Source organism: Miniopterus natalensis, chromosome 12, assembly GCF_054644295.1.
Source record: "Miniopterus natalensis isolate mMinNat1 chromosome 12, mMinNat1.hap1, whole genome shotgun sequence".
Lineage (NCBI taxonomy): Eukaryota > Metazoa > Chordata > Mammalia > Chiroptera > Miniopteridae > Miniopterus > Miniopterus natalensis.
The window spans coordinates 49655145-49681076 of record NC_142092.1 but is presented as its reverse complement, the minus strand read 5'-3'; the positions used below and the strand labels follow the sequence as shown (position 1 = coordinate 49681076).

Genomic DNA, 25932 nt, shown 5'->3' with positions numbered 1-25932 from the left:
TGAGGAAAGGTGAAGTAATGTAGCCAATGCCACACAGCTAAGTGGTGGTTTGGGGATTCCCAATACCCGGATTGTCAGTTTTCTCTGTTTCTAAAAGCAGAAGGACAAAGCTTGGTTGTGGAAATTAAGCTAGGAGATAAGCCTGGCAAACACCCGGCAACAGGACTGGGCTCACGGTAGGTGCTCGATGATGATTACTGAAACTCAATGGCTCTGTGAGGTGGACGGGGCTTCCCTCACCCTGTTGGTGGGTCCTCCTGGGACTTACACTTTGAATGGTGAGACTCTGTACAGATTCTGGGCCATCAGAGACCTCCTGCTTGGATGTGAAGAATCTGGGTAAGTACTGGGCCCTCTGCACAAAGAGGAATGTCCAGGCTTCCCAGCCTGGCATCTGGGCCTCCTTGGATGGTCTAACCAGCCCCCAGTGCCCTGCACTGCAGACACCAGAGGGCTCACCCTCCTCAAACACGCCTGGACCTTTCCTGCTCCCATGCCTTTGCTCTTATTGTCCCCTACCTGGAATGCCTGCACACCCGTCTCTGCCTCCTCAGACAGGTGGCTTCCCCAGGGGATCTCCCCTTGCCAGAGAGAACTTGTACATCTTCTTTGTGATCAAGGCCCAGGGGCCCTGGCAGGGAGCGCTCAGTGTGTGCCTGCTCGCCCCACCAGACTGGAGGCTGGATCATGGATTTCTTTCTCTCACCACCATAATGCCTGGAAAGGAGGAAGCAGTGAGGACGACCCCGTTGAATTAAGGCCATACTTTCTTCCAGAGAAAAACTGTATCAGATGGTTAAATTCTGCTGATATAGAAAGTTTACCACCTTCTTCAGTGACACAAAGTTCTGCCCTGTGATCATACTAAGTGCTTCTCAACACTTAGGAGCTCCCCAAGGCTGCCTCCTGACAATGGAGAGTAGAAATCATGATTGGGCCAAGTGTGTGCAACAAAAATTTCTCTTTAGTTCTTGATCTTTTTACCAGGGGAGTGAATTAGACCTGAGACTTCATTGTTCAGTGCAGATGCCGTCCTGAGGGGCCAGTGCCATGCACCATCCATGTGGACAGTGGCTGTTGGTCCCATCACACACAGGGGCAGTTGCTAGGCAGCCTGGCCTTCTCTCAGGGGCAGTCATCCCGGAATGGCCATGGAGCAGTGGTGGAGGTCAGTGTCAGCTCTCTGAGCACGTCAGGAGAATCTGGGTAAACTCCTGGGAGCCATGACCTAGTTTTGATTTTCTGAGCATGACCAGTCTGGGGTTGTTGATCAGGGTCTGCAGCAGGAGCCACCTTGTCCTGGACCTAGCTGAGATGCGGGGACCTAGGATAGAATCAGAGCAGGTAGACTGAGGGGAGGGGGCAGCTGTCTCTGTCCTTCTCAGAGGCTGCAAGAAAAACTGCCCAAGAGGTGTGAGGTGTGGGATAAAAGTGGGGGAAAGAGCTGGACCAGACCTCCTGGGGACATGAGGTAGGGGTGGAAGGAGGTGTTTGTCCCACAGAGCTGGGTATCTGTAGTGCTGGGAACAGTGATGAGCACAGTCCAGCTGGGTGCTGACAAAACATGACTGAGGGCTTCCCAGCAGGAGGCAGAGCAGAGGAATACGGGTGGAAGTGTGGGGAGTACACAGCATGGAGCCCTGAGGGGGCAGGAGTTGGTGGCCAGGAGAGCTGATGGTAGGTACAACTGAGTGCCCTCTTGGAGGGCATCTGGCTGAAGGCTGGGATGTGCGTGGGGTCTCAAATGGGGGATGGAGGACTCAGCAGAGCTAGAGCTAATTTTTTGGGAACAGGGAGGAGCCAGTTAGAACAAGGACACTAGGCCTCAGGGGTCCCATGGCCAGGCTGACTCGGGGGCTAACCCTCCTGATTCCCCAGGTGGATTTCCCAGGGCATGGAATGTGGAGGAGAAGAGACAGAGACGGGGGAACCTGGGACATCTTAGGGGTCCCAGAAAACCCTTAAGGTACTCATTCCTGGTGTCCAAGCACAGGGAAGGTTCAAGCTGGAGACTTACCTGCTGACCGATTTAGGTACCCATATCTGATGGCCTGCTGCAGCTTCCTCTCCCTGTGGCCTGTGATCAGGATGTGACAAAAGCTGACGAGCACTGGGTTGGTGTGATAATGGTCCACGTAGAGCATGCCAACCCATGCACTGAACCCTGAAATCCAGAGGGCAAGTCAGGCCATGCAGCACATCCCAGGGCGGCCCAGCGGATGCTTTTCATGACATAACTGCAGTGTCACTTTGTTCCTAAATGGTGCCTGAGTCTTCACTGAGAATCTAGAAAATTGGGTAAAAAGAGCTAGAAGGGTCCTTACAGATCACATTCTAATCCACCCATTTCATGTGAAACTTAAAGCTCAAAGGAGCTTGCAGCTCCTTTAATGAACAGATGAGTAAATGAATGGACACGGGCCAGTAATAGAACAAAAACTATTTTTGCTCTACAGAAATGGCTTTGATTTTGGAGTATTTCAACTGAACAGACCATTTTCTTATCTAAGTAAGTTTCCAACTAACAATGCCAGTCATTCTGAGGTGTGTTCTTCCTCAAAAATTTCAGAGCCGTGCACTCATAAATCGCCTCCTACCCATTTAGAGAGAATTGCGCTACCGCTCACTGCCCGCCATATACCGCAAAGGCCCGTCAGCTCCGCAGGTATTCCATGGCCTGAATTCTCTTCTGACCACTGGGTGCAGTGGTTTTGTTTTTTTCTTTCTACTCTGCTTTATAGCCTCCCCGGGAAGATAAGCTCTAAACAGATGAAGAATGAACTCTAGGCCTCTGGTACCCGACCTCCAGGCGGCTTCTGCAAAGGTGCAAGTCCACGCGTGGCCATCGGGGGCTGGCCGCTTACCCATGTCTGCTCCCTCGTAGCCATTCTGCATGATGGTCCTGTCGATGCGGGCAATCAGCCACGTGCCCAGGATGCAGCTGATGAGCAGCCTGGAGAGGCAGGCGCCCAGGCCCAGGAGCACGTTGTAGAAGAACAGAAAGTAGTTGAAGTTGTGGAACGCCTTCCTGCGAATGGAAGCAGGCAGTGGGGCGCACCCTCAGTGTGGGAAGGTGGTCAGGCAGGCGGGCTCAAATCCTACATTTCTTGGCTCCAAGCTGTGTGACCTCGTGATGTAAGCGGGAGCTGACTGTCCCCACCGCACAGCACTGGTGTGCAGACTGGCTCAGATGTAACGTAGAGGGCTCTGAGCACAGTGCAGGATGAACGCTAGCAGCAACTGTAACGTTTGATGGGTGAGCACAGTGCAGGACGAATGCTAGCAACGACTGTACTATTTGACAGATCCTTGGGTGTTGAGGTTTCCTGAACAATAAGAAATCTCACGTGGCCACAACTTTCTGTGTGGTTATAGCAGAGGCTGTGGCTTTCCCAATGTCTATTGTAACAGTGACCTGCCCCCAGTTGAAACTGCTCCAAGTCCTCCAGATGAAATTTCCCAAATGACCAGTTGATCATATGGTTTCCTGCTGCCTATGAGATAAGCCCAAACTTTGTATATTGAATTTCTGGGCCATCCTCAAAAGAGGCCTTTCTGGCATTGTACTTTGTGCCCCCTCCCTGACCTCACCATCCAAGGCCACTGCATGGCCACCACATTTGTCTCTCACCGTTTTCCTAACACGTCCTGCCCTTTCATGGCCTCCTGCCTCACTTGTGCAGTGGGGGATGCTAGCCATGCCCTCTCCTCAGCTCTACCTGTAGAAATCCCACCATCCTACCGACCTCAGCTCGAACGTCCCACCTACAGCGGAATTAACCACTCCTGCCTCCCTTCTACCAATTACTTGTGTTTCTCTTGAAATCCTTTCACACCCTCTGGAGTCTACTGTCCCTATATGTCTGTGTCAGTCAGCTCCGGTGGGCAATGAGCTTCTCACAGGCAGGTCCTGGGGGGATATCTCTTTATCTTCAGTGCCCATGCTGTTTCCTCCATCAGTGAATGGCTTTGAATAAGTAACTGAGAAAGGATTACCACAGGCCAGGCACTATTGTCCTAGTTCATATTTGAACACATTTCATCCTCAGAACACCTCTTTGAGGTATGCACAATTATTTGTAAAATGAGGAAACTGACATTCATAATGTTTAGTAAGGTCACACAAGGTCACATAGCTCATAAGCGGTGGAGCCAAGATTTGAAACCAGGGAGTTTGGCTCCAGAGCCCACTCCTCAACCACTGCCCCTCACCCTCTAAGAGAGTATAGAGTCTGCCCAGGAACCTGTCAATGGTGAAGAGGAAGGAATGAGAGATTGCTGAGACCAAAGTCCTACAATCGCCATTCTCTTCTTTGCCCTCACCTGTTGCTGAGTGCCAAGGGCTTCTGCTTGTCAGCTGTGTCCATCTTTGGTTGTAGGAAGAAGCTGGCAGCGATCCATACCTGCAGGATCATGAGACCCAGGACGATGGATATGGTGAGGCTGAAACACAGAGTGAGACCATCCTGAGGTGGCCTTGTCCACTCTTCTCCAGCCCTTCTCAGTTGCCCAGTGATAAATACCCAGTGAAATGCTGAGACTCGCCAGACCAGCAGGAGCAATGAGCTCTGTGCTTTAGGCCTACAGAGCATTCACATGCCCATTGTGCAGATGAGGAAACTGAGGCTCCCAAAGGGGAGATAACTTTCTCAAAGCCACATGGTCAGGGTTCTAGCTCTAGACCAGAACTCCAGGATCCAGGGGTGGCAACTGAGATGAGTGGTTTAAGAGCATGGGAATCAAAGAAAGGAATGGGGTTTTTAGAAGAGCTCATGAAGGCCATGCGAGAGTGAAGAGGGCAGGCTCTGCACCAGACTCCCGGGTGTCCCTAGGTAAGTATGGAAGCAAGAAGCACAGAGCAGGGAGGTGTCCAGGGGGCACCACAGTCTGTATCTGCATCCCCTAAGCAGCAGTGTGGGGTAGTGGTTAAATGAGGCTTTGGTTTCAGATTGTCCAGCTCCGAGTTCTGCTCTTCCCTGTCCGTGGACAAGTTGCTTCACATCTCTGTGCCTCTGTTTCCTCGTCTGAAAGTGAGGGAGCTAATAGAAGTCCCAACCTCAAAGGTTCCTTGAGAGAAAAGGCACATAGTGAATTCTCAATGTCAGCATTCACTTTTATCTTCCATATGGAGAAACTGAGACTCAGAGAAGCAACTTCCCCAAGTCATACAGCTGATCTAAAACCTAAGCTCAGATTCACTCTCTCCTTCCACTATACTGTCCTGTCTCTCACTTCACCTCCCCAAACCTCAATCTTCCCAGCTATAAAATGGACATATGTGCATCTGCCCCAGACATAGTTGTGAAGACCCCGATGAATAATGAGAATGGAAATATGTAACTTATAAATTGTAAGGTTCCTATTGCAGTGCTTTGCTATTTTGGCACATGCCTGGATCAGAGCTAAGGGCATAGGTCCAGGGATCAGTGAGAACTTAGCAGGAAAAGGGCATTTTGAACAGCAGCTCTAGAGCCCACCAGCTGCCAGGCCTGGGCAATGACAGGAAGTCCACTGAGTACTCACATCCCGACGCCCAGTCCTCGGAGCACCTCCAGGCCCTGGTTGCGGACGATGGGTAACACCAGGCTATACGTGATCACCACGCCGCACAGGCTCTGCATCACGTGGACAATGAAATAGCCTGTGGGCAAGGGGGCCGGTGGTCACTCACGGCCCTCCGTGACCCAGTCACATGTTCCCGTCTGCAGCCCCGATCTATCCTCCTGCCACCAGAGGTCCTGGCACTTTTGTTTGTGCTGTTTCTTCTGCCTGGCATGTCCTCACTCTTCTTCCTGTTGACCTTCTGCTCGCCCTGCCAGGTGCGGTTCAAAGGTCAACTCCACTAAGATGCACTCAAGCCCGGCCCTGGGTGTGGACTGTCACTTCCTCCTCTGGGTCACAACCGCCCTTGGCATATACACCCTGTGGGCTCAGGACAGGTGGTAAAAATGATCTACATGACCAGGTGATTCTCTCTTCTTCCTGAAGGCCCCTCAAAGGCAGGAGCTGGGGCTGCTTTTGCCTCACCTCTGTCCTCCCGTCGCACACCAGGTGCCCAGGGAACATGTGTTGAATTGGATGGGTCACACAATGGCACTTACCCCACAAAATGTAAGCTATTTGCCAGCCAGAGTACCTCGCAATGGCCACCTGGGATTTAAAAGGGAAAATGGTCCCAGAGGGGAGAAATCCTTGAACACCTGATACATATGTCCAGCATCCCTGTCTCATTGGCGATTCACCCACCAACCCACCGAGACAGGTGACTGTCCTCATTTTACAGACAAGGAAACCAACCAAGAGCCGCCCGAGGACAGTGACTGTCCCGTCACCCAGCAGCAGAGCAGAACTGAGGACTCTGGGCTGCCGCCCAGGGCTCTTCCCCGCCACACTGCCCTGTCCGAGGTGCAGGAGCGCAGGGGTAGGCAAATCACTCAGGCTCAGGGCAGAGACGGGTCTCCGCAGACTTACCACACTCCCTGATGAGGAAGGGTTGTGGAACTTCAGAGGGAGAAAGTGTTTATTTCCTGCCCACAATTTCTTCATATGCTTTCTAGAGAAAGGGTGGGAAATTAGTAGTGTTCATAACCACAGCTCCTCATGCACTTAGAGCTCAATAGATATAAACAGAAAGGTCTATGGAGGGAGATGGAGGGCAGCTTAGCCCCTACTATTGACCCTAGTTCATGGATGGTTCTGATTAGCCTTAAAAATCTTAAATTTAATATATTTTATAAAAATAATATATAGTTACCTAGTCTTAATGGTGACTAGATGTGATATTTGAGACTGTGCATGTGGCTTTTATTTTCTTCATTTTGCTTTATGTTTTGTATTTTTTCTACAGTGAATATAAATTACTTGTGTAATAATATAATACTTTAAAACAGATAAAACCAGAAAACCATTTTTAATGATATCCCACGCCTTATAACAACATAGAGGGAAATGAAAAAGGGGCCACGACCCTCCACAATCCCAGCACCTCAATAAATCACTGTGTTTTCCCAAGTGCTAGTCGCAGCCTGGACCTCTGTGTAAAGATCAGATTGGCAGAGTCAAGTTCATAGTCCAAATTCACATCTGGGCCCTGCTTTTTCCTTAACATTCTATCTTCAGCACTTTCCAGGTTGCTTTGTAATTTCATGGCCACTGAATTGGGAATACTTGGTATGAAATAAAGAGTGTAAACATCTCATTAATAGTTTGTGTATTTATTACATGTGGAAGTGATGGTATTTGGGTTATGTTAGGGTAAATATATCATTAAACTGTTTTCACCTCCCTTTTTACTTGTGTCTATGAGAAAATTAAAAAGTGCACCTGTGGCTTTCACTGTGTTTCTATTTGGCAGCACTGGAGTAGAGTGTGCAACCAGGAACACAAACACACACGGACACATCAGCATAGAAAATTTCTGGAAGGATGCTCAGAAAATGGATAACAATGTTAAGTTCAGGGGCAACAAACTGAGGTCTGAATGGAAGACTTACTTTATACTAAATATTTTTTAACATTTTTTAAAAAATAGAGCTTGTATGTAAATTGGAATAATTCTGAGAAAAATAAAATACTGGCACAGCGCTAGTGGTTCCCAGTTTGTAGGGCACTTTCTCATCCATTATTTCCTCTGCCCCATGATCTGTAAAGGAGGCAGGGCAGGGATCATCACTCCTGGGTGACACGTGTGGGAGGGGGGAGCCAGCCTGGACAGGAATGAGGCCTCCCTCCCCAGCACACCTGACTTCCCTTCCCTGTGCCCTCAGCTGCCCTCTGCCAACGTCTATGCAGCCTGCTCTGCACAGTGGTTGTCCCTGGTTGTGGTCAAATGCCTCTGAAAATCTCTCAGTCACTTGAAGACTAATCAAGAAAAGAACAGACATCTTCCTTCATCAAGCAAGGCAGGGGACAACATCAGTGTCCAGTCTACCCACAGGGTCCCGGAGAAGGAAGTGAGAGGGAGCAAGGTGGGGTCTCTTCGTGAGCACACACGGGAGCAGTAGATACCTAAAACTCAACTGCTATCTGCATGCAAGTCCTTGCTACATATTGAAGGCCATCCCCTCCTCCTGCACTGACTGCTGTTCTTGAGATTGAGGTCCCTGGTTCCCTTGACCCAATCTCCTCTGATGTCCCCTTGAGCCGCATTTATCTGCTGACAGTCCAGTGTGACGAGTCTTGAAGAGCAGGGCAGGTCTGACACCCAATAGAGATGCCAGAGTGTACAAGAAATGTCAAGATCTGGGGTCGGAAGACATGATCAGCTGTTACTTGCTTGGGTAAGATAATTTGTTGAGTTTCAGCTTTCTCCCCTATAAACACGGAGATGAAAGTACCCCTCAGGGTTGTGGTGAAAATGAAGATTCTAGCACAATGTTTGGGTTATAGGAGAAGCTCAAGTCAATAGTTTTTGTTTGTTTCTTTACTAACAATAGATGTGGCTGTGCCTGGACCTTGCATACACTCCTGGCTCCACTTTGGGCACTGCTGGCACTGCTTGGGAATTCTTAGAAAATCCTGTCACATGCCTTCCTGGCTGAAGACGCACAAATGACTCCCTGAGCCCTCTTACCTGTAACAAGCCAAAATGTGGAAGAGATAGCTCACACACGTGAGGGAGGCAGGCAAAATGGTAACCACCCAGACCCCTGAAACAAAAAAGGTGACAGGAGAGGTGTCCAAAGATGAACCAGAAACAGAATTTTCAAAATAAAGAAGCTCACATCAGAAAGGCCTGGGCAAAATATATTATACTTCCTCTAACACATTTCTTGTATAAATACAGTTGTGCTTATATATTTCAGTTTTATTTTAACCATACACATCCTTGAGATACTTTTATTTCCTGCACTGTCCTCTCCTTTGATATTAATGTTTCCAATCCCGTGAATAATGTGAAGAGAAAGTTATGGCGTAAATACACTGCAGGGTATACACAGTGTAAAACTCCATCAAACTTCTAATTGCCAATTTGGGGCTGTGGCAACCCACCTCCAGTTAAACAGCAACCATGTGCAAGGATGGTTTTACCTTTGGAGATGTGGATCAGCTCTTTCACCTGCAGGATGACTGGGGTCAGGGTCCCGGTCTGGTTCACGGAGGCAATGTAGCTCTCTAACTTGCTCTCAAACACATCCAGCTTGTCTCTCACATACACGAACACGGCGAACTCCATGACAATAAACTGGGGACACAGAGCAAGCATTTCAAGGTCTCACCCAAGTCCAGCTTTTGCCAAGTATGTGAATAACATATGGAATTCTCTTTGGTTTTGAGGTCAAAACTCTTTGAAGTTCAACACTCATCTGAAATAGACTCTGGACACTGGCTACCCTGAGAAGAATGGGACTGTGGCTTCTCTGTAGATGGGAGATACCCAAACTCTGTTCCTCACCTTACAGTGTACAAGATGGAGCTCCACAAGGGCTCGAGGAACTCTCCAAACATTAAATCAGAGTGAGATGAACACCTAGAGCTGAATAAGGGGCAACCTTGGGGACAATTCCAGTCCTATCTCTCAGTGCTCCCCTTCCTGCATCTTAGTGACGCCAAAGTGAAGAAGGTACTGTTTCCTGGACATGTCATGCTTGCTCATCCCAATCATCCCCTCCTCGCGCCACCGTGCCCCTCCTCGCACCACCGTGCCCCTCCTTGCGCCACCGTGGCCCCTCCTCGCGCCATTCTGCCCCTCCTCGCGCCATCGTGCCCATCATCGCGCCATCGTGCCCATCATCGCGCCATCGTGCCCCTCATGGCGCCATCGTGCCCCCTCCTTGCCCCATCGTGCCCATCATCGCGCCATCGTGCCCCTCATGGCGCCATCGTGCCCCTCATGGCGCCATCGTGCCCCCTCCTTGCCCCATCGTGCCCATCATCGCGCCATCGTGCCCCTCCTTGCGCCATCGTGCCCATCATGGCGCCATCGTGCCCCCTCCTTGCCCCATCGTGCCCATCCTCGCGCCATCGTGCCCATCATCGCGCCATCGTGCCATTACTTCTGGAGTTCCTGCCACCATTTTACTTCACCAACTGATTCTTGTTTATCTCTGAATGTGGCGCTCAGATGCTATTGTCTTCAGGCGGCTTCTGAATCTAGAATAATTCATTACGCCTCCAGAGCACACTCGCTTTCTTTTTCTCACTTTAGATGGCAGGCACTTATACCATATCTTGTCCCCTTCTCTTAAACCATGGGCTTCTCCCAGGTCAAGGCTCTGCCTAATCAGCTGTCTTCTCTGTCGGGTCTTAGTAAAGTGCTTGGAATACAGTAGATAACCAGTAAAGACTTAAGAACCACAGTAACTCCAAGTGAATTATTCACTGTGGCAGAGAACTCTGGTTGTCCGTTAATATCTATTCTCCCCTTCTTCAGGCAGGAGGCTGGACTACATTTCCCAGCCTCCCTTGAGTTCAATGTGGCCACATGACAATGCCCTTGGCAATGGAAAAGGAGTGTGCTACTTCCACAAGGGCCTTTGAAAGCCTCCCACATGCACTCTCCTCGCACTTTCCCCTTCTGCCAACTGGATGTAGATGGTGAGGGCTCTCGAGGATGATGGGGCACAGGATGGAAGAACCTGGGTTACGGAATAATACACAGGATCTGCTACCTCCCAAACCTCAGCACTCACCCATTCAGCACTGTTATGTGGGCAAAACTACATACAGTGTTAAGTCACTAAAATGTATGGGTTTATGTGGTACTTCAGCATAACTTAACTAATAGTTATTGAAAATGTAATCGTAGGATTAATTTTTATAGGTATCATCCTTGCACATTTAAAATGAGCAGGAGGCAATTTGGCCTTGCCATTTTTATCTCTCTACTCTGACCCTGCTTTTGACCCAGACAGTTTACCATGGATAACTTTGACCACATGAAATGTTTTGATTCTGTGCTTAATAAAAAAATATATTGAATACTGAGGCCTGAATTATGACATTTAAAATTTTGTTGAGAAAGCAAACTTAAGAGCAAAATGAAATAAGACATTTAAATTTTTGACCTTTTTTTGAAATATAGTACAGCAAGTTTATCCACTTTTATTTTTAATTCATTAAAATTATTTGTCAGGATCAATTATTTTATATTTAAGTGACATGATTTTTATTTGGCTAAGTAAAAAGTGTAACATAAAAGACCTCAATAAAGTGTAACCTCACTTCTCCTATGGATCTAAGAAGAGTTGTTGATTTTTTCAGTTTGTTTAGATTTTTATTTGTTGTTAGATAGAATGGCATTTTGCAAGCTCTTTACATGTGGAATTGGCAGCTGGAAGTCTCCATAAACAATTTGAATATATTTATTAGTAATATTCACCACATGGGTAAAAGTGTGCTTGGAGTCAAAATTGTTGGGTCAAAGAACTGTACTTCTTTGACTTACAGAGATTAAACTTTGAGCCAGCTTTTTAAGAACAACCCCTATCCTAGGCCCACCCCATTTATAAAACAGAAAAGGATTTGCTCAGATCTACTTACAAGGTACAGGCAGATGAAAGCCAACACAGTGGTTCCGATCATTCTGCTTGGGAACTGAAAGCAGGGGTCCCACTCGTATATCCTGGTTTGGAACCAAGACTTTTTTCTCTCTCTGTTAATGAGTAAACACCAAAAAAAGACAGGTTGTGGCTGGTAAACAAATGTCTGATTCTTTTGTAAGTAACCTCATTACCCCTCTTCATCTTAGATTTTAGTGAAGAGAAAAAACACTGGTAGATTCTACAGTTTCCATTCTCTCCCTATTCTTAATAGCAGAGACTAGGTTTTATTTGATGCAGCAATTCACCAAAATCAAAGGCTATAGCTTCTGACCTCTATCACAGCTAAGAGTGACCAAGACTAAGTACAGGACAATTAGATGTGACCTGAGGGGCGGTGTGGGACTTTGGGGAGGATGCTCAGATAGAATCAACACAGCTGGAAGGAACTCCACTGCCCTTCCTTCTTTCTCCTGCCTGCCATCTGAAATGCTGACATAGTGGCTGATCCAGGCTGGAGCCCTGGAATCTATCTTGGATCATGGACAGCTTTCATGATGGAAACCACTAAAATACTGAAGCAGAGAGACAGATGTTCGGTAAGCTGCCATGGTGAGCAGTCCAGGGTCAGTGTGGACTGCAGCCTCCAAAATTCTTTTACATAAGAAATAAATCTCTCTCATTTGTGCCACTATTATATTGTGTTGTTTACTACATGTAGCGAAATGTGGTTCTAAGGCAAGTACTAGCTTTGTCACTGTGTGACCTTGGATTAGACATGTCCCTTCTCTGAGGGCATATTCTCTTGCATATAGTAGTAGTGGCAGGGGTCGGGTGACCACTATGATCGCTGAAGATCACGTACTTTTGCCTGGCCAACAGCTATGTTCTCTTTTATTGGTAATGGAATATGAGTTTTTCTCTGAAAATCTACTCCTTTCCCACCATCAGTCTTAGTGGGCAAGTGTGGCTGAACCACTTCCTGGTCCCAGTGGCAAACACGTGACCCAGTCTTAACAATCACTTTACTCCAATCCCCTAGCCACAGTAATTGGTTCTGGAACGACATCTGGTCCAATTTGATCCAATGAAACACATTCATGGGACTTTGGTTTGAATTATTAGATAAGAAACTTTCTCTTTCCTGTGAGCTCAAACCAGGAGGGTATAAGCTTAAAGAGTCTGGGGGCCACCATGAGGAGGAAACCCATTTAACCAGAAGGCTAACCCAGAATAAAGCAGAGCTAAGAGGGGATGAGGGAAAGAGACCTAGTTCTTATGACAGCAATAAAGCCCCTGGACCCACCTATGTTTAAAACTGACTACCACTAGACTTTTAAATTACGTAAGGCCATAAATTTCCTTTTTCTCATTAATCCAGTTTGAGTTGAGTTTCCGTTACTAGCAAATAAGAGTCCTGACTAATATAGAGCACTTCCAGTCATCTCAGGGTCCCACACTGTCGGGGCTCACCAGTGGTGAAGGAATGAAACTGTGGCTTACTGCAGGGGCGGCTTCCGCAGGAGCTGCTTGATGTGCTCTGCCTGGTGAATTTCTAGGAAGGGCTTTTCTTCCTGTGAGAAGAGAGAGAGGTATATGCTTCGGCTCACAAATTCTTTTAGGGTTTTGGTCTCTATGACGGGCTATCCCCACAGAGGGCAGGAATTTGGGTGAAACTTGCTCTTTTGGATTCAGCCATTCCCAGACACCTGTCATTTAATGAAGACAAGGGCAGGGTCTAGTCTCCTGTTTCCCAAGCACTTGCTTTCATGAACTGCCCAAGGTCTGGCCTCCTTGACTCTTCTGCTTACTTGCTCTGTGAAGTCTTTCTTCTCTTTGAGATTTGGTGACTTCCCATCATAGTTCAAAACATTGTTTCCGAAATGAACACCCCAAATCCCAGTGTTTTTACTTCTTATGAGTAGGAGGACTTTCTTTTGCTCATGTTTTATGTTGTAGTATTTAAAAAAATAAATGGTATGTTTAATGGTATGTTTTAAAATGTTTTCTCCGAGTGTAATGAGCGTCCCACAGTAGTCATCTATTCTGCTACACATATTGAATATGTAAATTTTACACATGAGATGAAATCATATATTGTAGATGTTAGGTGGAGTACAAAGCATCTGGTTAGAGTCCTGACTGGTGAGTAGTATCAACAAGATGGAGGAATAGGGGCTCCACCCCCAGGCTACTCTGATATACCAATTCTGACAAATACCCACACATGCGAGTAACTTTATGGGAGCCCAAGAGTGCACATGGGAGGTTCCAGAACCACGGTCAAACAAACACTCTGAGAAGCGATGCATTGAAGAGGGTTAAAAGGACAGTTTCATTTTACCAATGTCACTGTCCTCCAAGGTGACATAGCTCAGTACATAAAGGGAAACCCCCCCCCCCCTTGGCCTGCAAATTCTCCCATGAGGGAAAGTGAGGATAAAGGTGCAGAGTTTTTCTATGCAATTAAAGTAAGTTGTTATCATCTTAAGATAGACTGTTATAAGTATAAAGTGTTTTGTGTAAGCCGCATAGTAATCACAAAGAAAAACGTGTTTTATACCAAAAAAAAAGATTTTTTAAAAAGGAATCAAAGCATACCACTACAAAAAAAATCACATCACAAAGAAAGCAAGAAAGGAAGAATCACAGAACAGTCAGAAAGTTAACAAAATGGTAATTCTAAGTCCTTACCTATCAATTTCTTTAAATGTAAATGTATTAAATTCTCCAATCAAAAGACACAGAGTGGCTGAATGGATTAAAAAAAAACACCATTATAAAAATACAAGCTACCTATAGGGGACTCACTTCAGCTTCAAGGACACACATGGGCTGAGAGTAAAGAAACTGGGAAAGATATTTCATACAAATGGTAACCAAAATAGAGCAGGGTTGGCTACATTTATAGGAGACAAAATAGACTTTAAGTCAAAAACTGTCATGAGAGACAAAAAAAAAAAAAAATCATTATAGAATGATAAAGGGGTCAGTTCCTCAGGAGAATATAATAATTGTAAATATATATGCACCTAACATCGGAGCACCTAAGCATATAAAGTAATTACTAACAAAACTGCAGAGATAAATATACAGCAACACAATAATATACTTCAACACCACACTTTCAACAATGGATGGATAATCCAGTCAGAAGATCAGTAAGGAAACAGCTGACTTGAACAACACTACAGATCCAATAGACCAAATAAACGTATACAGAACATTCCATCCAACAGCAGCAGGACAGATACTCTTCTCAAGAGCACAGGGACCACTCTCCAGGACAGGTTGCATGTTAGGCCACAAAACAAGTCTTAACGAATTAAAGTATCAAGTATCTGTCCTGGCCACGATGGCATAAAGCTAGATATCAGTAACAGGAAGAAAAGTGGCAGACTCACAGGTGTGTGGGAGTTCAACCATACACCCCTGAACAACCAATGGGTCAAAGAAAAAAGATCCAAAGGGAAATCAAAGAATATTTTAAAACAGATGAAAATGGAAATACAGCAGGTGAAAACTTACAGAGTGCAGCAAAAGCAGTTCTAAGAGGGAAGTTTATAGTGGTAAGTGTCTACACCAACAGAAGAAAGATCTCAAATAAACCATTTACCTTTATACCTCAAGGAAGCAGACAAAGAACACTGGTTAAGAAAGAGCCTCAACAACCAAACTGTCTGGGTTCCTGTTCTGGTTCTGCCACAGTCTAGGTATGTGACGTTGGGCAACACAACTCACCTCTTTAGGTCCAAGTTTCCTACTACGGAATGGCAGGAGCAATAACAGTATCTACCACACGGACTGTCGTGAAGACCAAACCTGTCAGGGCATGCACAGTGCTTATACTCAGTACTCACCGTGGGGAGCTCCCAGCCCAGGTGGACCCGCAGAGACTTGATGAACATGTGTAGGAATCGGCCCAGCAGGAAGCACAGGCACAGCAGTGAGGGCCAGTAGAACATGACAGTTTCGTACCTCCCCAAAAACTGCAACAGAAGCAGATCACTGGGCACTGGATCTAGAAGGGGCAGGGCTAGGCCCCTGGAGGAGTGTGGAGAGGAACCTGCCTGCCCCAGTCTGCTCCCACCAAGGCCCACTCTCTCAGATCTTGGATCCTTGCTCCCCTAGCCCCACACTGGAATAAGCAGTGGACTTGGCATCCAGCAGCCCTGGATATGAGTCCAGCACTCCCATTTTATTTTGTACAAAGGGCTTTCATGGCTTTTTTCTGATTTTAAGTACTAAATGCTCCTTTTGGAAAATACACACAAGAGAAAGGGGGAGGGAGGGAGAGGCAAAAGAGAAAGAGAGGGAAAGAGGCAGAGAGAGACCTCTTGCTCCTTTTACTGGGGTATAGAACTAAGCAGATGAACTAGTTTGTATCAGTTCTGAGGACAATGCATGGAAAAGCTGGAAGGAGTTCATCTAGTCCAAGTCTCCCGTAAATAGACAGAGAAAGTGAGGCCACATAAAGGTGTGGGAAGAAATGAGCTCTGGAATCATCAGACCTGGTCTCAATGCCCAGATCTGCTGCTTCTTAAGAATTATGTCACATCCTTGGGCCTCAGCTTCCTTACCTATAAAACAGGTTTGCTGAGAGCTTCCCTACCTCAAGGGGCTGCTGTGAGCGTTAACTGAATTAGCACCTTGGTGAACATGAGATGCTGTACAATGGACGCATCATGAATGGCTCCAACTCCCTTTTGCACACAGGAGGAAGCTGAGGTCCATAGAGTGGCAGAGGCTTGTCCAAGCTGACACAGCGAGTTCGCCATGGTGACAGAAATGAATACCCTAAAGTTAGCTCAGTGGGGACTCACCTGCCCATGGGGACACTGTGTGATGTGCAGGATGGTGACAGCAAACCTGCAGGAGAGAAGCAGGGCTTCCGGTACTCCCAGCACAGCCCCTGTGACAACAGCCCAGATCCCACCTGCCTGGAGTTACCCCCTTGACAGGGCTGGTTCCCAGGCCTCCGTGTGTTGTGTACCCCACCCAGATCAGGGACCCTGCTTGTGCCTAAGTACATGCAACGAAATTCATTTAGTGCCCTCCTCAGTTTAGATACAATCCCAGAATCCATAATGGCAGAGCAGGAAGACCCTGTGCGACCTCATTTTCCCTCCCCCATTGCTCAGATGGGGAGACTGAACCCAGAGATGGGAAGGGATTTGTCCAGAGTCACACCAGAGCCAGTACCAACATCCAGGTCTCCTGGCTCTGGACCTGAGGCTCTGTCTGCCTGGACATGATCTTGTCTATAAACCCCGCCCTGAGGAATGAGCCTCAAGGCTTTACTCCTGCTGAACACACATTCCCGGTCATGTTCGAGCCTGAGTCATACGCCCATGGTGTCCAAGCTGCTGCGTGATTCCTGCCATCCTGTCCTCTCTTGGTCAAAAAGTCTGTCATAGGCTAAGACATTACTCCACATCTAACAGTGAATACCCTCTCTTGTAATTTTTTAAAAACAAGCCACTTATACACTTTGGAATTGCAGCCACTGGTGTGTTAGTTACTTGTCAGCCCCCTGCATGCCTCATACACTGGGCCTGGGACCCCTGCTCAGAAAATGCTGTGGGGGAAGCAGACCCCATAAAGGAGATGTGGTCAAGGAAATGAGCCTATCAGGACTGGGGAGTGGAACTGTTCATGGGATTATCCTGTCAGCAATATTCCCTGGGGCCAGGTCTGTGCTGGTCTGTTGCTGAGGGCCATGAAGCTCCCACCTGTAGGTGTGACAGTCCACAAAGGATGAGCACCCATCTGTCACTGGGTCAGGTGGGGGAAGATAATCCTCACGGGAAGAGCAGCATAAAGACAAGCAGCCAGAACATGTGATCGTGAGGGTTTGCCTTGCTTTCCGGTATGTTCCCTGGCTCATGTGGGGATAGCATGCTTGCTAAATGAATGAGAGCATGGGTGAAGGAGTGCAGGAGTTCCATGTGACTTGCACATGTGCCTGAGACTGGTTAGGGGGTGGAGAGAGACTGAGGCGCATGCACGTTCTCCTGGGCTCCAGGGAAGCCATGGCAACACAGGGAAGCAGCATCCGCACAGGACTCCTGCTGCCGCCAGTGGGACCCTCTGCAGTTTACAGAAATGAATTTTTCTACATCTGACTATGAGGACTATTCGAATCATGAATGGCTTCTTGTGAAGCAGACAGAATGCTGGCCGACCTTCTGAAGGCTCAAGTGCAGTCCCAAGGAGGGGCCGCAGTGGGACCATGGACCAGTCATTCCCCCTATCGTGGGCCTAAGTTCTGAGCAAAGGTGTCCTCCAGGGAGAGCTATCAGGTCACCTCCAGCCCTTTGTCCAGAGTGCAGCAATGGCCAAAGGAATTGCAGGAGGGCAGGCAGGCAGAATCCCTCTTACCAGATCAGAGAGTAGCTGAAGCCCAGGATGGAGCTCACCAGCCGGAACTCTGACGAGAGGCAAGCAAAGAAGGGGAAGTGGGACAGGCCGACTTCGATGCCTCCAACCAGAAGCACAAAGGCTGCAAGAGACAGGGCCAGATATGCCATGAGTGCCTCTTCTCACAGGCTCTTCCCTCTCTCCCAGGGAAGCTATGGGGCTTGTGCTGACTTGTAGTCATGGACCTTAGAGCCCAAGGAGATGAGTGGACAAGCCCCCAGCTTAGCACAGAGGAACGCAGGAGTGTCTTTCATTCATTCATGCAACAGACCCTTCCTGGTACCTCTTCCATGCCAGGCACTGGGCTAACTGTTGAGATGAAGACTTGCTCCCTACCCTTGATTAGCTCACAGTATAATAGGTGGAAACAGATCAAATGAACAAACAAGAATCACTGAGAGGAAACTGATTGGACAGAGAGGTTTTGAAGTTGTTGTATTAGGGATGGTTGAATCTGTAGATTAAAACTGCTACTTCAGGGAGAGCATGAGGCATGGAGAATAAAGAGGTCTCAGACCAATGGCCAAAGAAAACCTGCTCTTTGAGGAAGTATCGAAGGGCCTATTGATATCAAGAAGGCAGTCACGGCTATGACTCAGGAGAGATTTTTAGGGTGGGTGGTGGTGAACCTACTTTATGAACTTTTGCTCTCCTATGTCTAAAGGATCTCTGAATCTAACTGGGAGAAAGTCCCGCAAACAAGCTTTGAGACTTTGTGGGGTAGGCACTGATGTTGGACAAGTGACAGGCTGGGAAGAACCCTGAGTTCACAGAACTTACCCTGATCCCAGAGAACCCCTGCTATGCTGTATCTGAGAGCAAGAATTTCTGTGGTTAAATTCCCAGCAGTTATGAAGCAGCTCTAGTACCTTGGGCCCACTGTGGGACCTGCAGGGACTGGTAGCCTTCTGAGAACAAGAACATGACCTTATTGGCTGTGGCCCCAAATGCGATTCCATACGACCATCGGTTACTAAAAGTGCCCACGAAGTCCAGAGGTCTGTGAACAAGAGAAACAGCTCATGAGGCCAGAAGGTGGCTCTGAGACATCCCACATTTCAACTCCAGATTACCAATCCCACCCTGAGGATGAGCCACCGGGGAGTGAACTATTCATTTCCATTGACATTTTCTTTGGCCCTCTGTGCCAATTCTGGGGCTGGGCATAGATTCAAGGTACTGAAGTGTAGCCATGACAACAAGCAAAATGGGATGAGTTTCATCCATGAGAGACATAGGTAGTACGACTTGAGAGACCAAAACAAGGCGTATGTCCCAGACAGGCGCGGGAGAGCCTGCCCGCACCCAGCCAAGGTCTATGAAAGTTCTTTCCACTGTCCCTGGGAAGCCTGGGGTGGGGTGTTATCCTGGTTTGACAATTGGTGTTAGCCCCAATCACTGGGTACCCCGAGCTGCAGTGATCAGCCCTGACTCGACTCACATGATGATTCCAAAGTAGTTCCCCAGGAGGTAAGAAGTGTCACCTCTGTTTCTACAGTGCTCCCGTCTTTGGAGAAAGGACAAGACCAAAATGATGAAAAGCTACAGGAGGAAAAGATGAGAGGGTCAGTGAGAATATTTGCCCTCGGCATGGCCTCGGTGTCTGCGCTGAAAGAGAACATGTGGGTGAGCAGAGCGCTCAAACTGTGGACACTCCTCAAACACCAGAGGCCTAGAGCTCGCTGCACATGCCCCGGAGCTTCCAGATGTTTTGTAATCAGCTTGCCTTTGGGTTTCCCTGAAGAGATGCACATTTGAATCTAGTCTCTCCTGCATGCTGGCTGAGAGGGAGACTTAACTTCTCTGAATCTGTTTCCTCATCTGTAAAAAGGGGATGATAACTGTCAGGATACAAATCCCTCTGCTTCTTTTCCTGTAGATTCAGTCATTTCCTACATACTTGAGGCCCTTTTCTCTTCCCTTTTACTAGAAACTTCCTGAGACTTGTCTATACTTGCTGACTCCATTTCTTTACCTCTCACTTGCTCTTCAACCCCTTAGCCTGGCTTCTACCCCCATCACTCCCAGGAAGCAGCTCTGGCCAAAGTCACTCATTACCATCTTGTTGATCCATCCAGTGTGAACCTGAAGCTCAGATCCAGCCAGACCTCTCAGCAGCATTCGTCAGTGCTGACCCCTACTCCTCTCAGGAACACTCTTCCCTAGCCATCCATACCTTCCTAGGTTTTCTCCATTACCTCTCAGTCTCCTTCATTAGATCATTCTTCATCCAACTGTGAGATTTGGAGTTCGTCCCAGTACAGTCCAAGGACCACTCTTCTTATTGTCTGATCCTTTCTTTCTCAGCAATCTCACCCACGTCCATGCTTTCAGTGGCCACCAATACCCAGAAGACTCACAAACTCTATCTTTAGCCCAGACTTTACCCTTGAGCTCCATAACTGTTCATCCAACTACACAGTTGGCATTTCTTTTTGATGTGTTGAAAGCTTCTTGAATTCAGTATGTCTTAAATGAAACTCAGGGTCTTCCTCCCTGCCCTATTCCTTCATCCACCCCAAACCTGGATCTCTTCTATTTTTCCTTAACTAGGGTATGGCAGATACCAGCATCCTCCCAGCTGTGCAAGTGAGAAACCCAAGTCATCCTCAGCATCTCCCTCTCCTTAACCTCTCTACCCACCCCATTACCAAGTTCTATTGCTTTTACTCCCAAACATCTTGAGTTGCCCACCATCATCTAAGATGATCCTAAACTGCCTCTCACCTGGACCCCTACAGCCATCTCCTAACTGGTCTTCCTGTCTCCTGTCTTGCCCTCCTCCAACCCGATCCCAACACTGAAACCAGAGTGATCATTTCAAAACACAAATCTGACCACACCACCCTCATGCTGGAAACACTCCAATTACTTCCCACTGTAACTAGAATAAAGACAAAACTCCTTTGCTCAGAGCCCCACAGTGCTCCTCCTGGCCTGGTCCTGCCCGCTTTCCTGGACAGCTCCACCTCAATTCACTCCAGCCACACAGGCCCTCTCAGTTCTGTTTCTCACACTCTCCAATCACCCCGCCGCCACACACACAGAGCCTTTGCATCTGCTCTTCCCTCTGCCTGAAATGCTTTTTATTGCCTCTTCCAGAAAAACTCAGTTCTGTCACTGCTGCCCTGAAAAGCCAGTATCCCTGACTCTATGGCCCTCAAAGCTTTCTTCTGCCTGTGTTTCTAGTGCATAATGTAGGAGGGCAAGTCGAAGAAATGTAGCTGATGTCTCTCTGCTGACCTATTCAGGCCCCTTTGGGAGCCTGTGCATGGGAGCAGCCCAATTCCCTCTCCCTCCCCTCCTTAGCCCTCCCCTGCCTTTACTTACCGATGGGATGAGGGAGTAATGGAGGAAGAGTTCCATGTTCACGAAGCCTGCACAGGTGCCATTTGGCTGCCTTGTCCTGGGAAATGGCAAAAAAACACATTCACATCATCAGTCACTGCTGCAGGCATTGACCCTTCAGTCTTGACCATCACTGTGAGGAGTTGGCTTGTAGCCCACTAAGATCATCTGATCCTTTAAAATTTTGCTTTCTCAGAGCCAGTACGGCTCATCTGTGATGTATCTTCCCTAAGTGGATTAATCTTCTTTCTGATTTCTTTCTCTGGCCTCATTATCTAACCAACTGCCTTACTAACTGGATCGAACTCCTTTTCTTGATGACAATCAGGGTCAGACTCAGGTTTTGTGGGGCCCAAAGCTTATATAATTTGGAGATCTTTTTCAAATGAAACTACAAAAATATTTTTTTTCGTATTTTAAGGGAAACATATCACCATATAACACTTAACTAAGGTGCCTCTCATCCTCCCAGAGCCTTGGAAGAGGCCTGTGCGGCTGAGGAGCCTGAGACTTAAACTTCTGTAACTTTGCAGGAAATCAGCCTTTGGACACGGTTTTCCATAACCAGGGTTCACCTCACTCCTGATCCACTGCTGGGCCCTGGGGTCAGGACAGCAGTTATCTGGACTATAGAGTGTGGACTTTCCTCTCCAGGCTTCAGAGTTTGTAGTACAGGGCTGCTGGGCCCCACGTCTGAAACACATAACAGCAGTTTTGTGACTTCTCTTTAAAGGGACCTCCTTTCTGGGGCTCTCACCACACTTATTTTTGCTGCTCTCACTTCCACCACACCAGCTCTGCATGCTCACACCTCCAGATCCTCCATCTAGCCATCTCCTGTGCTTTCTTCCTACCCCAGCATCCTCTATCTAGCCATCTCCTGTGCTTTCTTCCCTGGCCAGCTCCTACTTTTCCCTCAGAAGTCGCAAGGGAGAGCACTCTGCTGGGGAGCCCACAAGCATGACACAGTCCCCCATAATTCTTTAAAATACTAGTGCTCCCCAGCACTAGTTTTCAGACCATGAGTCTGAAACATCCTAGAAGTGGAGTGGGAGATGGGGGAGCTTAAGCTCTCAGCAGTGTGATGGAACTGTAAAAGTCAGGCTCTGGTCAACTGAGCACACACATCAGTCTACCCATTCCATACAAAACCATCAGATGTGCTTTATAAAAGAAAGAAATATGGCCATATTTGAAATTAAGAAGGAAATCTATCAGGGGGACAGAAACTACTAGCAAACCCTAAACAATGGAGAAAGAGTGGGACCAGATCAAAGAGAAAAAGTATCAGCCGACATGGTCTACACGTGGGGCCACTCGAGAAGTGTTCTACACCCAGAGTGCAGGAGGCTGGAGCAGGAGGGGGCTGCCCACTGACCACAGAACGATGACCTGGGGTTTCTCAGGCACCCAAGTGTCCTCCCACCCCTGCAGGCCAGCCAGCTCCTGAGGTACCCCACCTAGGGGTACATCCCACCTCCACCCACAGCACTGAGAGAGGCCTTAGGACTGGCAGCAGCTGGCACTCCTCCCAAAGCTAGTATCCCAGGGGAAAGCTCCATCACTAAGATGAGCACACAGCCAAGCACCAGCAAGCATCTGAGGAAAGACTACACCACAGGAGAGCCAGAGGTTCAACAGGTGGGAGGCTTACTCCTGAGGAAATAAAGTCAACACAGTCTCCATAAGGAGAATAAATCCAGGAGGAAGTAGGGGGTCCAAAAAGCAACAGCAGGCAAGGTGTTAGCAAAACTTACTGTTAATACTGAACACAGGGTTTTAAATATATATATTTATATGTAAGAAATAAATTTATCATACACATTTACAGTTACATAAGTTGTATAATAAATAATAGAAATATTTAAATAGAAATATTTACATATTTACATTTATATATAACACAAGTAAATACATAACTGTGAATTTGTGATATAAATTTATATATATATATATATATATATATATATACACACACACACATATATACACCTTTTTTTGAAACACAAGTTCCTCTCTGAACAAATGTTGGAGGAAATTTTCAAGTAATAAGAAAAATAAATCTAGATGGAGAGGGATTTAAAAGCAATCATGAACAGAGAAATTAGTAAAATATATTGTTAAATATATAGAGAATTATGGTGAAACAAAATGTGTGAAATGCCAATTTAGAGGTAAAGCACCAGCTGACGTCCCACGTGGCGGAGGGATAGGTGGGTAAACAGCGCGGGCGCCGAGGGAAGTAGAACAATGGCCAAGTTCTCATTGTGTTTAGGAGGGTGACGTAGAAACTTGTTTTCTCTTTCTGGGCTGTATAAGAAAAACATAATTCTAAGTAAGTATGTTTAAAATCCATAGCTAACTACCATAAGAATATAAATAGAATGTAAACCAGTATATTGAAAAGTGTGAAGTGTACATGAAAGAAGGTTCAACAAAGTACAGAAGAGAAAAAGCGAAATAAAGATGAAAAGAGAAGGAACACAAGAACAAAAGTGTCCAAGGAATAAGCCACAAAGAAATATGAATATTCCATAAATTCTTAAATCTTCAGGTACTAGAAAAGTAGAGGTTAAGATTAAATGCTGTCTTATCTATCAAATTGGGAATCACTGAAATTACTACCCAGCATCACTGAAGGTTAAGAGAAGTTGGTATCACTTACTGAGCGTCAGGGTGTAAACTGGCATTGTCGTTCTGAGGATTAATTTTGCAATATGTATATGAAGAACTTTTAAAATATAGCAATTCCATTTCCAGGAATTCCACTTCTAAAGAAGATAAGGAAATCAGAGAGATATCTGAAGCTATGTACTAGAAGCTAGGATTCCCTCTCTCTGTCTCTGTCTCTGTCTTTCTCTCTCTTCTCTCCCCCCATGTGTGTATGACACTCTAAACATAATATATGCTCACTGTAAGACATTCAAAATATTTATAAATGTATAAAGCAGTAAATAAAAGTCCTTTCTCCTCCCATAATTATAACCTACACAGTTTTAAGCAAGTGTGTTTATAACTTACATAGTTTTAAGCAAAAATAGGATCTGACTAAACTTAATTTCTTCATTTAATCAATAAAGGAAAGGGAATTCATTTTTAAAAGGAAAGGAATTTCTCATGTCAGCATATACAGAGCCATTGGACTTTTTTGGGATGCTGACCCTGCCTACATAGATTTATTCCTGACATCTGGGCAGGACTTCACAGCTCTCAAAGTCCCCTCACATTCTTGTTCTCATATGATCTCCACCAAGCTGTGGGCTAAGCAGGACAGGGGTTACTGCTCCAGATTTACAGGTGAGGAAACTGAGGCTTTGAGGTTTGCCAAAAACTGCCGAGCCAGGGCTCACACCCGGGTCCTCGAACACGACGTGGGCCTGAGCTCTTCACACTGCTCTGTGGATGATGCATGGAAATCTGTTCACTCACCCAGGAACCCCCTCCATGGTTCCTTCCTCCGTGCCAGCCTGTCTACAAATGAGCTACACCAGGCCTTTCTCCCGATTCCCATGAGTCAGCAGCATCCGAGGAGACGGCCGCCAGAACACGCGGGGTCCAGCAAGACTCGTCGTAAACCTTCTCTCAGAACTCACCTCTCGTTCATGGAAATCATCTCTGCGGAAAAGCACCACCTGCAGCCCCGGTGAGCAATTTGCTTCTCTAGGTTGTCCTTTGAGCTTCTCCAGCCTCTTGTTTACGGCTGCTTCTGACAGCCTGGCGTTCTGCCCAGTTCTCTTCACAGCGCCCCAAAAACTCACAGAAAAGGCAAACATTCAGTCAAATATTTACCAGAGAAATCGAAGCAAGTGGGCGGCCTTCTTCCTTGTTTCAGAACACCGCTGGCTTTTCCTCTGCTCTCCCCCCTCTTCTCATGCTGCAAAAGCAAGAACCTCCCTCCTACTTCCTCTCTCCTGGGCTCTTGTCTTTTTTAGGCCCCTGCCATAAGCACTGGCCCCCTAAGCTATCAGAGCTTTGCCTAGCCGTTGAGGCCTCTTAGCTAGCTGTAAAAATTATCACCAGCAATCAAGTAGGACTATGCCTCAAGGCAATAAACTAGGAAACTGGAACCACTGGCTTCAAGGTTCTCCTTGGAAACAAGGCTGCCCATTTTCTGGGAGAAGAGGCTGGAGACAAGTTCAAAAATGAACCCCACGGATGTGGTGGGGAATGTGGTAAGATTTTCTAGTTACCAGAATTGCCTGTGGATTCTAAATGCCCACCCTGTTTCCAAATGCTCTTCTGGGACTGAATGGCAACTAGGCTCCAGGTGTCCTTGTCTGTTAATTCACTGCATCCATCAGCTCCTAGGCCAGTGAATGGCCCCACCACACTTTCATTACCCAGAAGCTGTCTGTGACTCCTCCCCTTCTCTCACTCCATTCATTATGCCTCCTGATAGTTCTTACCCATCCTTTTGTGTTTGAGGGTTCCAGATGTGGGCGTGTCTTATTCATTTCCTCTTTTTCCATCTGCCAGCATGGGGTTGCTATTCAGAATGGTGTAGCCACAACCTGGAAGGAGTCTGGGTCCCTGAATCAACACTGGAGGAGACTAGGAATAGCTGTTTGAGACTTTACATGAATAAGCAATAAACTTCTACTATGTTAGAGCCATTATACACTTCAGAGTTGGCTATAGCAGCTAGTCTTTATCCTAATCAATACACCCTATTTTCCATTCACAC

General features: G+C 46.9%; 1 protein-coding gene across 1 annotated transcript; it reads right to left on the bottom strand.

Moving 5' to 3' along the window:
• Positions 1-1175: 1175 nt before the first annotated feature.
• Positions 1176-24861, bottom strand: LOC107544847 (stimulated by retinoic acid gene 6 protein-like). The gene is made up of 18 exons (XM_016222771.2): positions 24842-24861; positions 21231-21306; positions 19342-19442; positions 18770-18900; positions 17862-17982; positions 16304-16349; positions 15341-15469; positions 12984-13054; positions 11482-11593; positions 9031-9184; positions 8573-8648; positions 6472-6553; positions 6102-6150; positions 5524-5641; positions 4324-4443; positions 2865-3028; positions 2018-2164; positions 1176-1324 (listed from the first exon to the last, which is right to left on the bottom strand). Exons 1-18 carry the CDS (start codon positions 24859-24861, stop codon positions 1176-1178), a joined length of 1866 nt encoding a protein of 621 aa, XP_016078257.2.
• Between the last annotated feature and the right edge of the window lie 1071 nt (positions 24862-25932).

Excerpts from the sequence above, each read along its gene's own strand:
- LOC107544847 (XM_016222771.2), bottom strand. The coding sequence starts at position 24,861 with ATGATTTCCATGAACGAGAG. Across the intron at positions 5,642-6,101 it reads AATAGCTTACATTTTGTGGG|GCTATTTCATTGTCCACGTG; the intron begins GTAAGTGCCATT and ends CCTTGCCCACAG. Across the intron at positions 2,165-2,864 it reads CTACGAGGGAGCAGACATGG|GGTTCAGTGCATGGGTTGGC; the intron begins GTAAGCGGCCAG and ends TCTGGATTTCAG.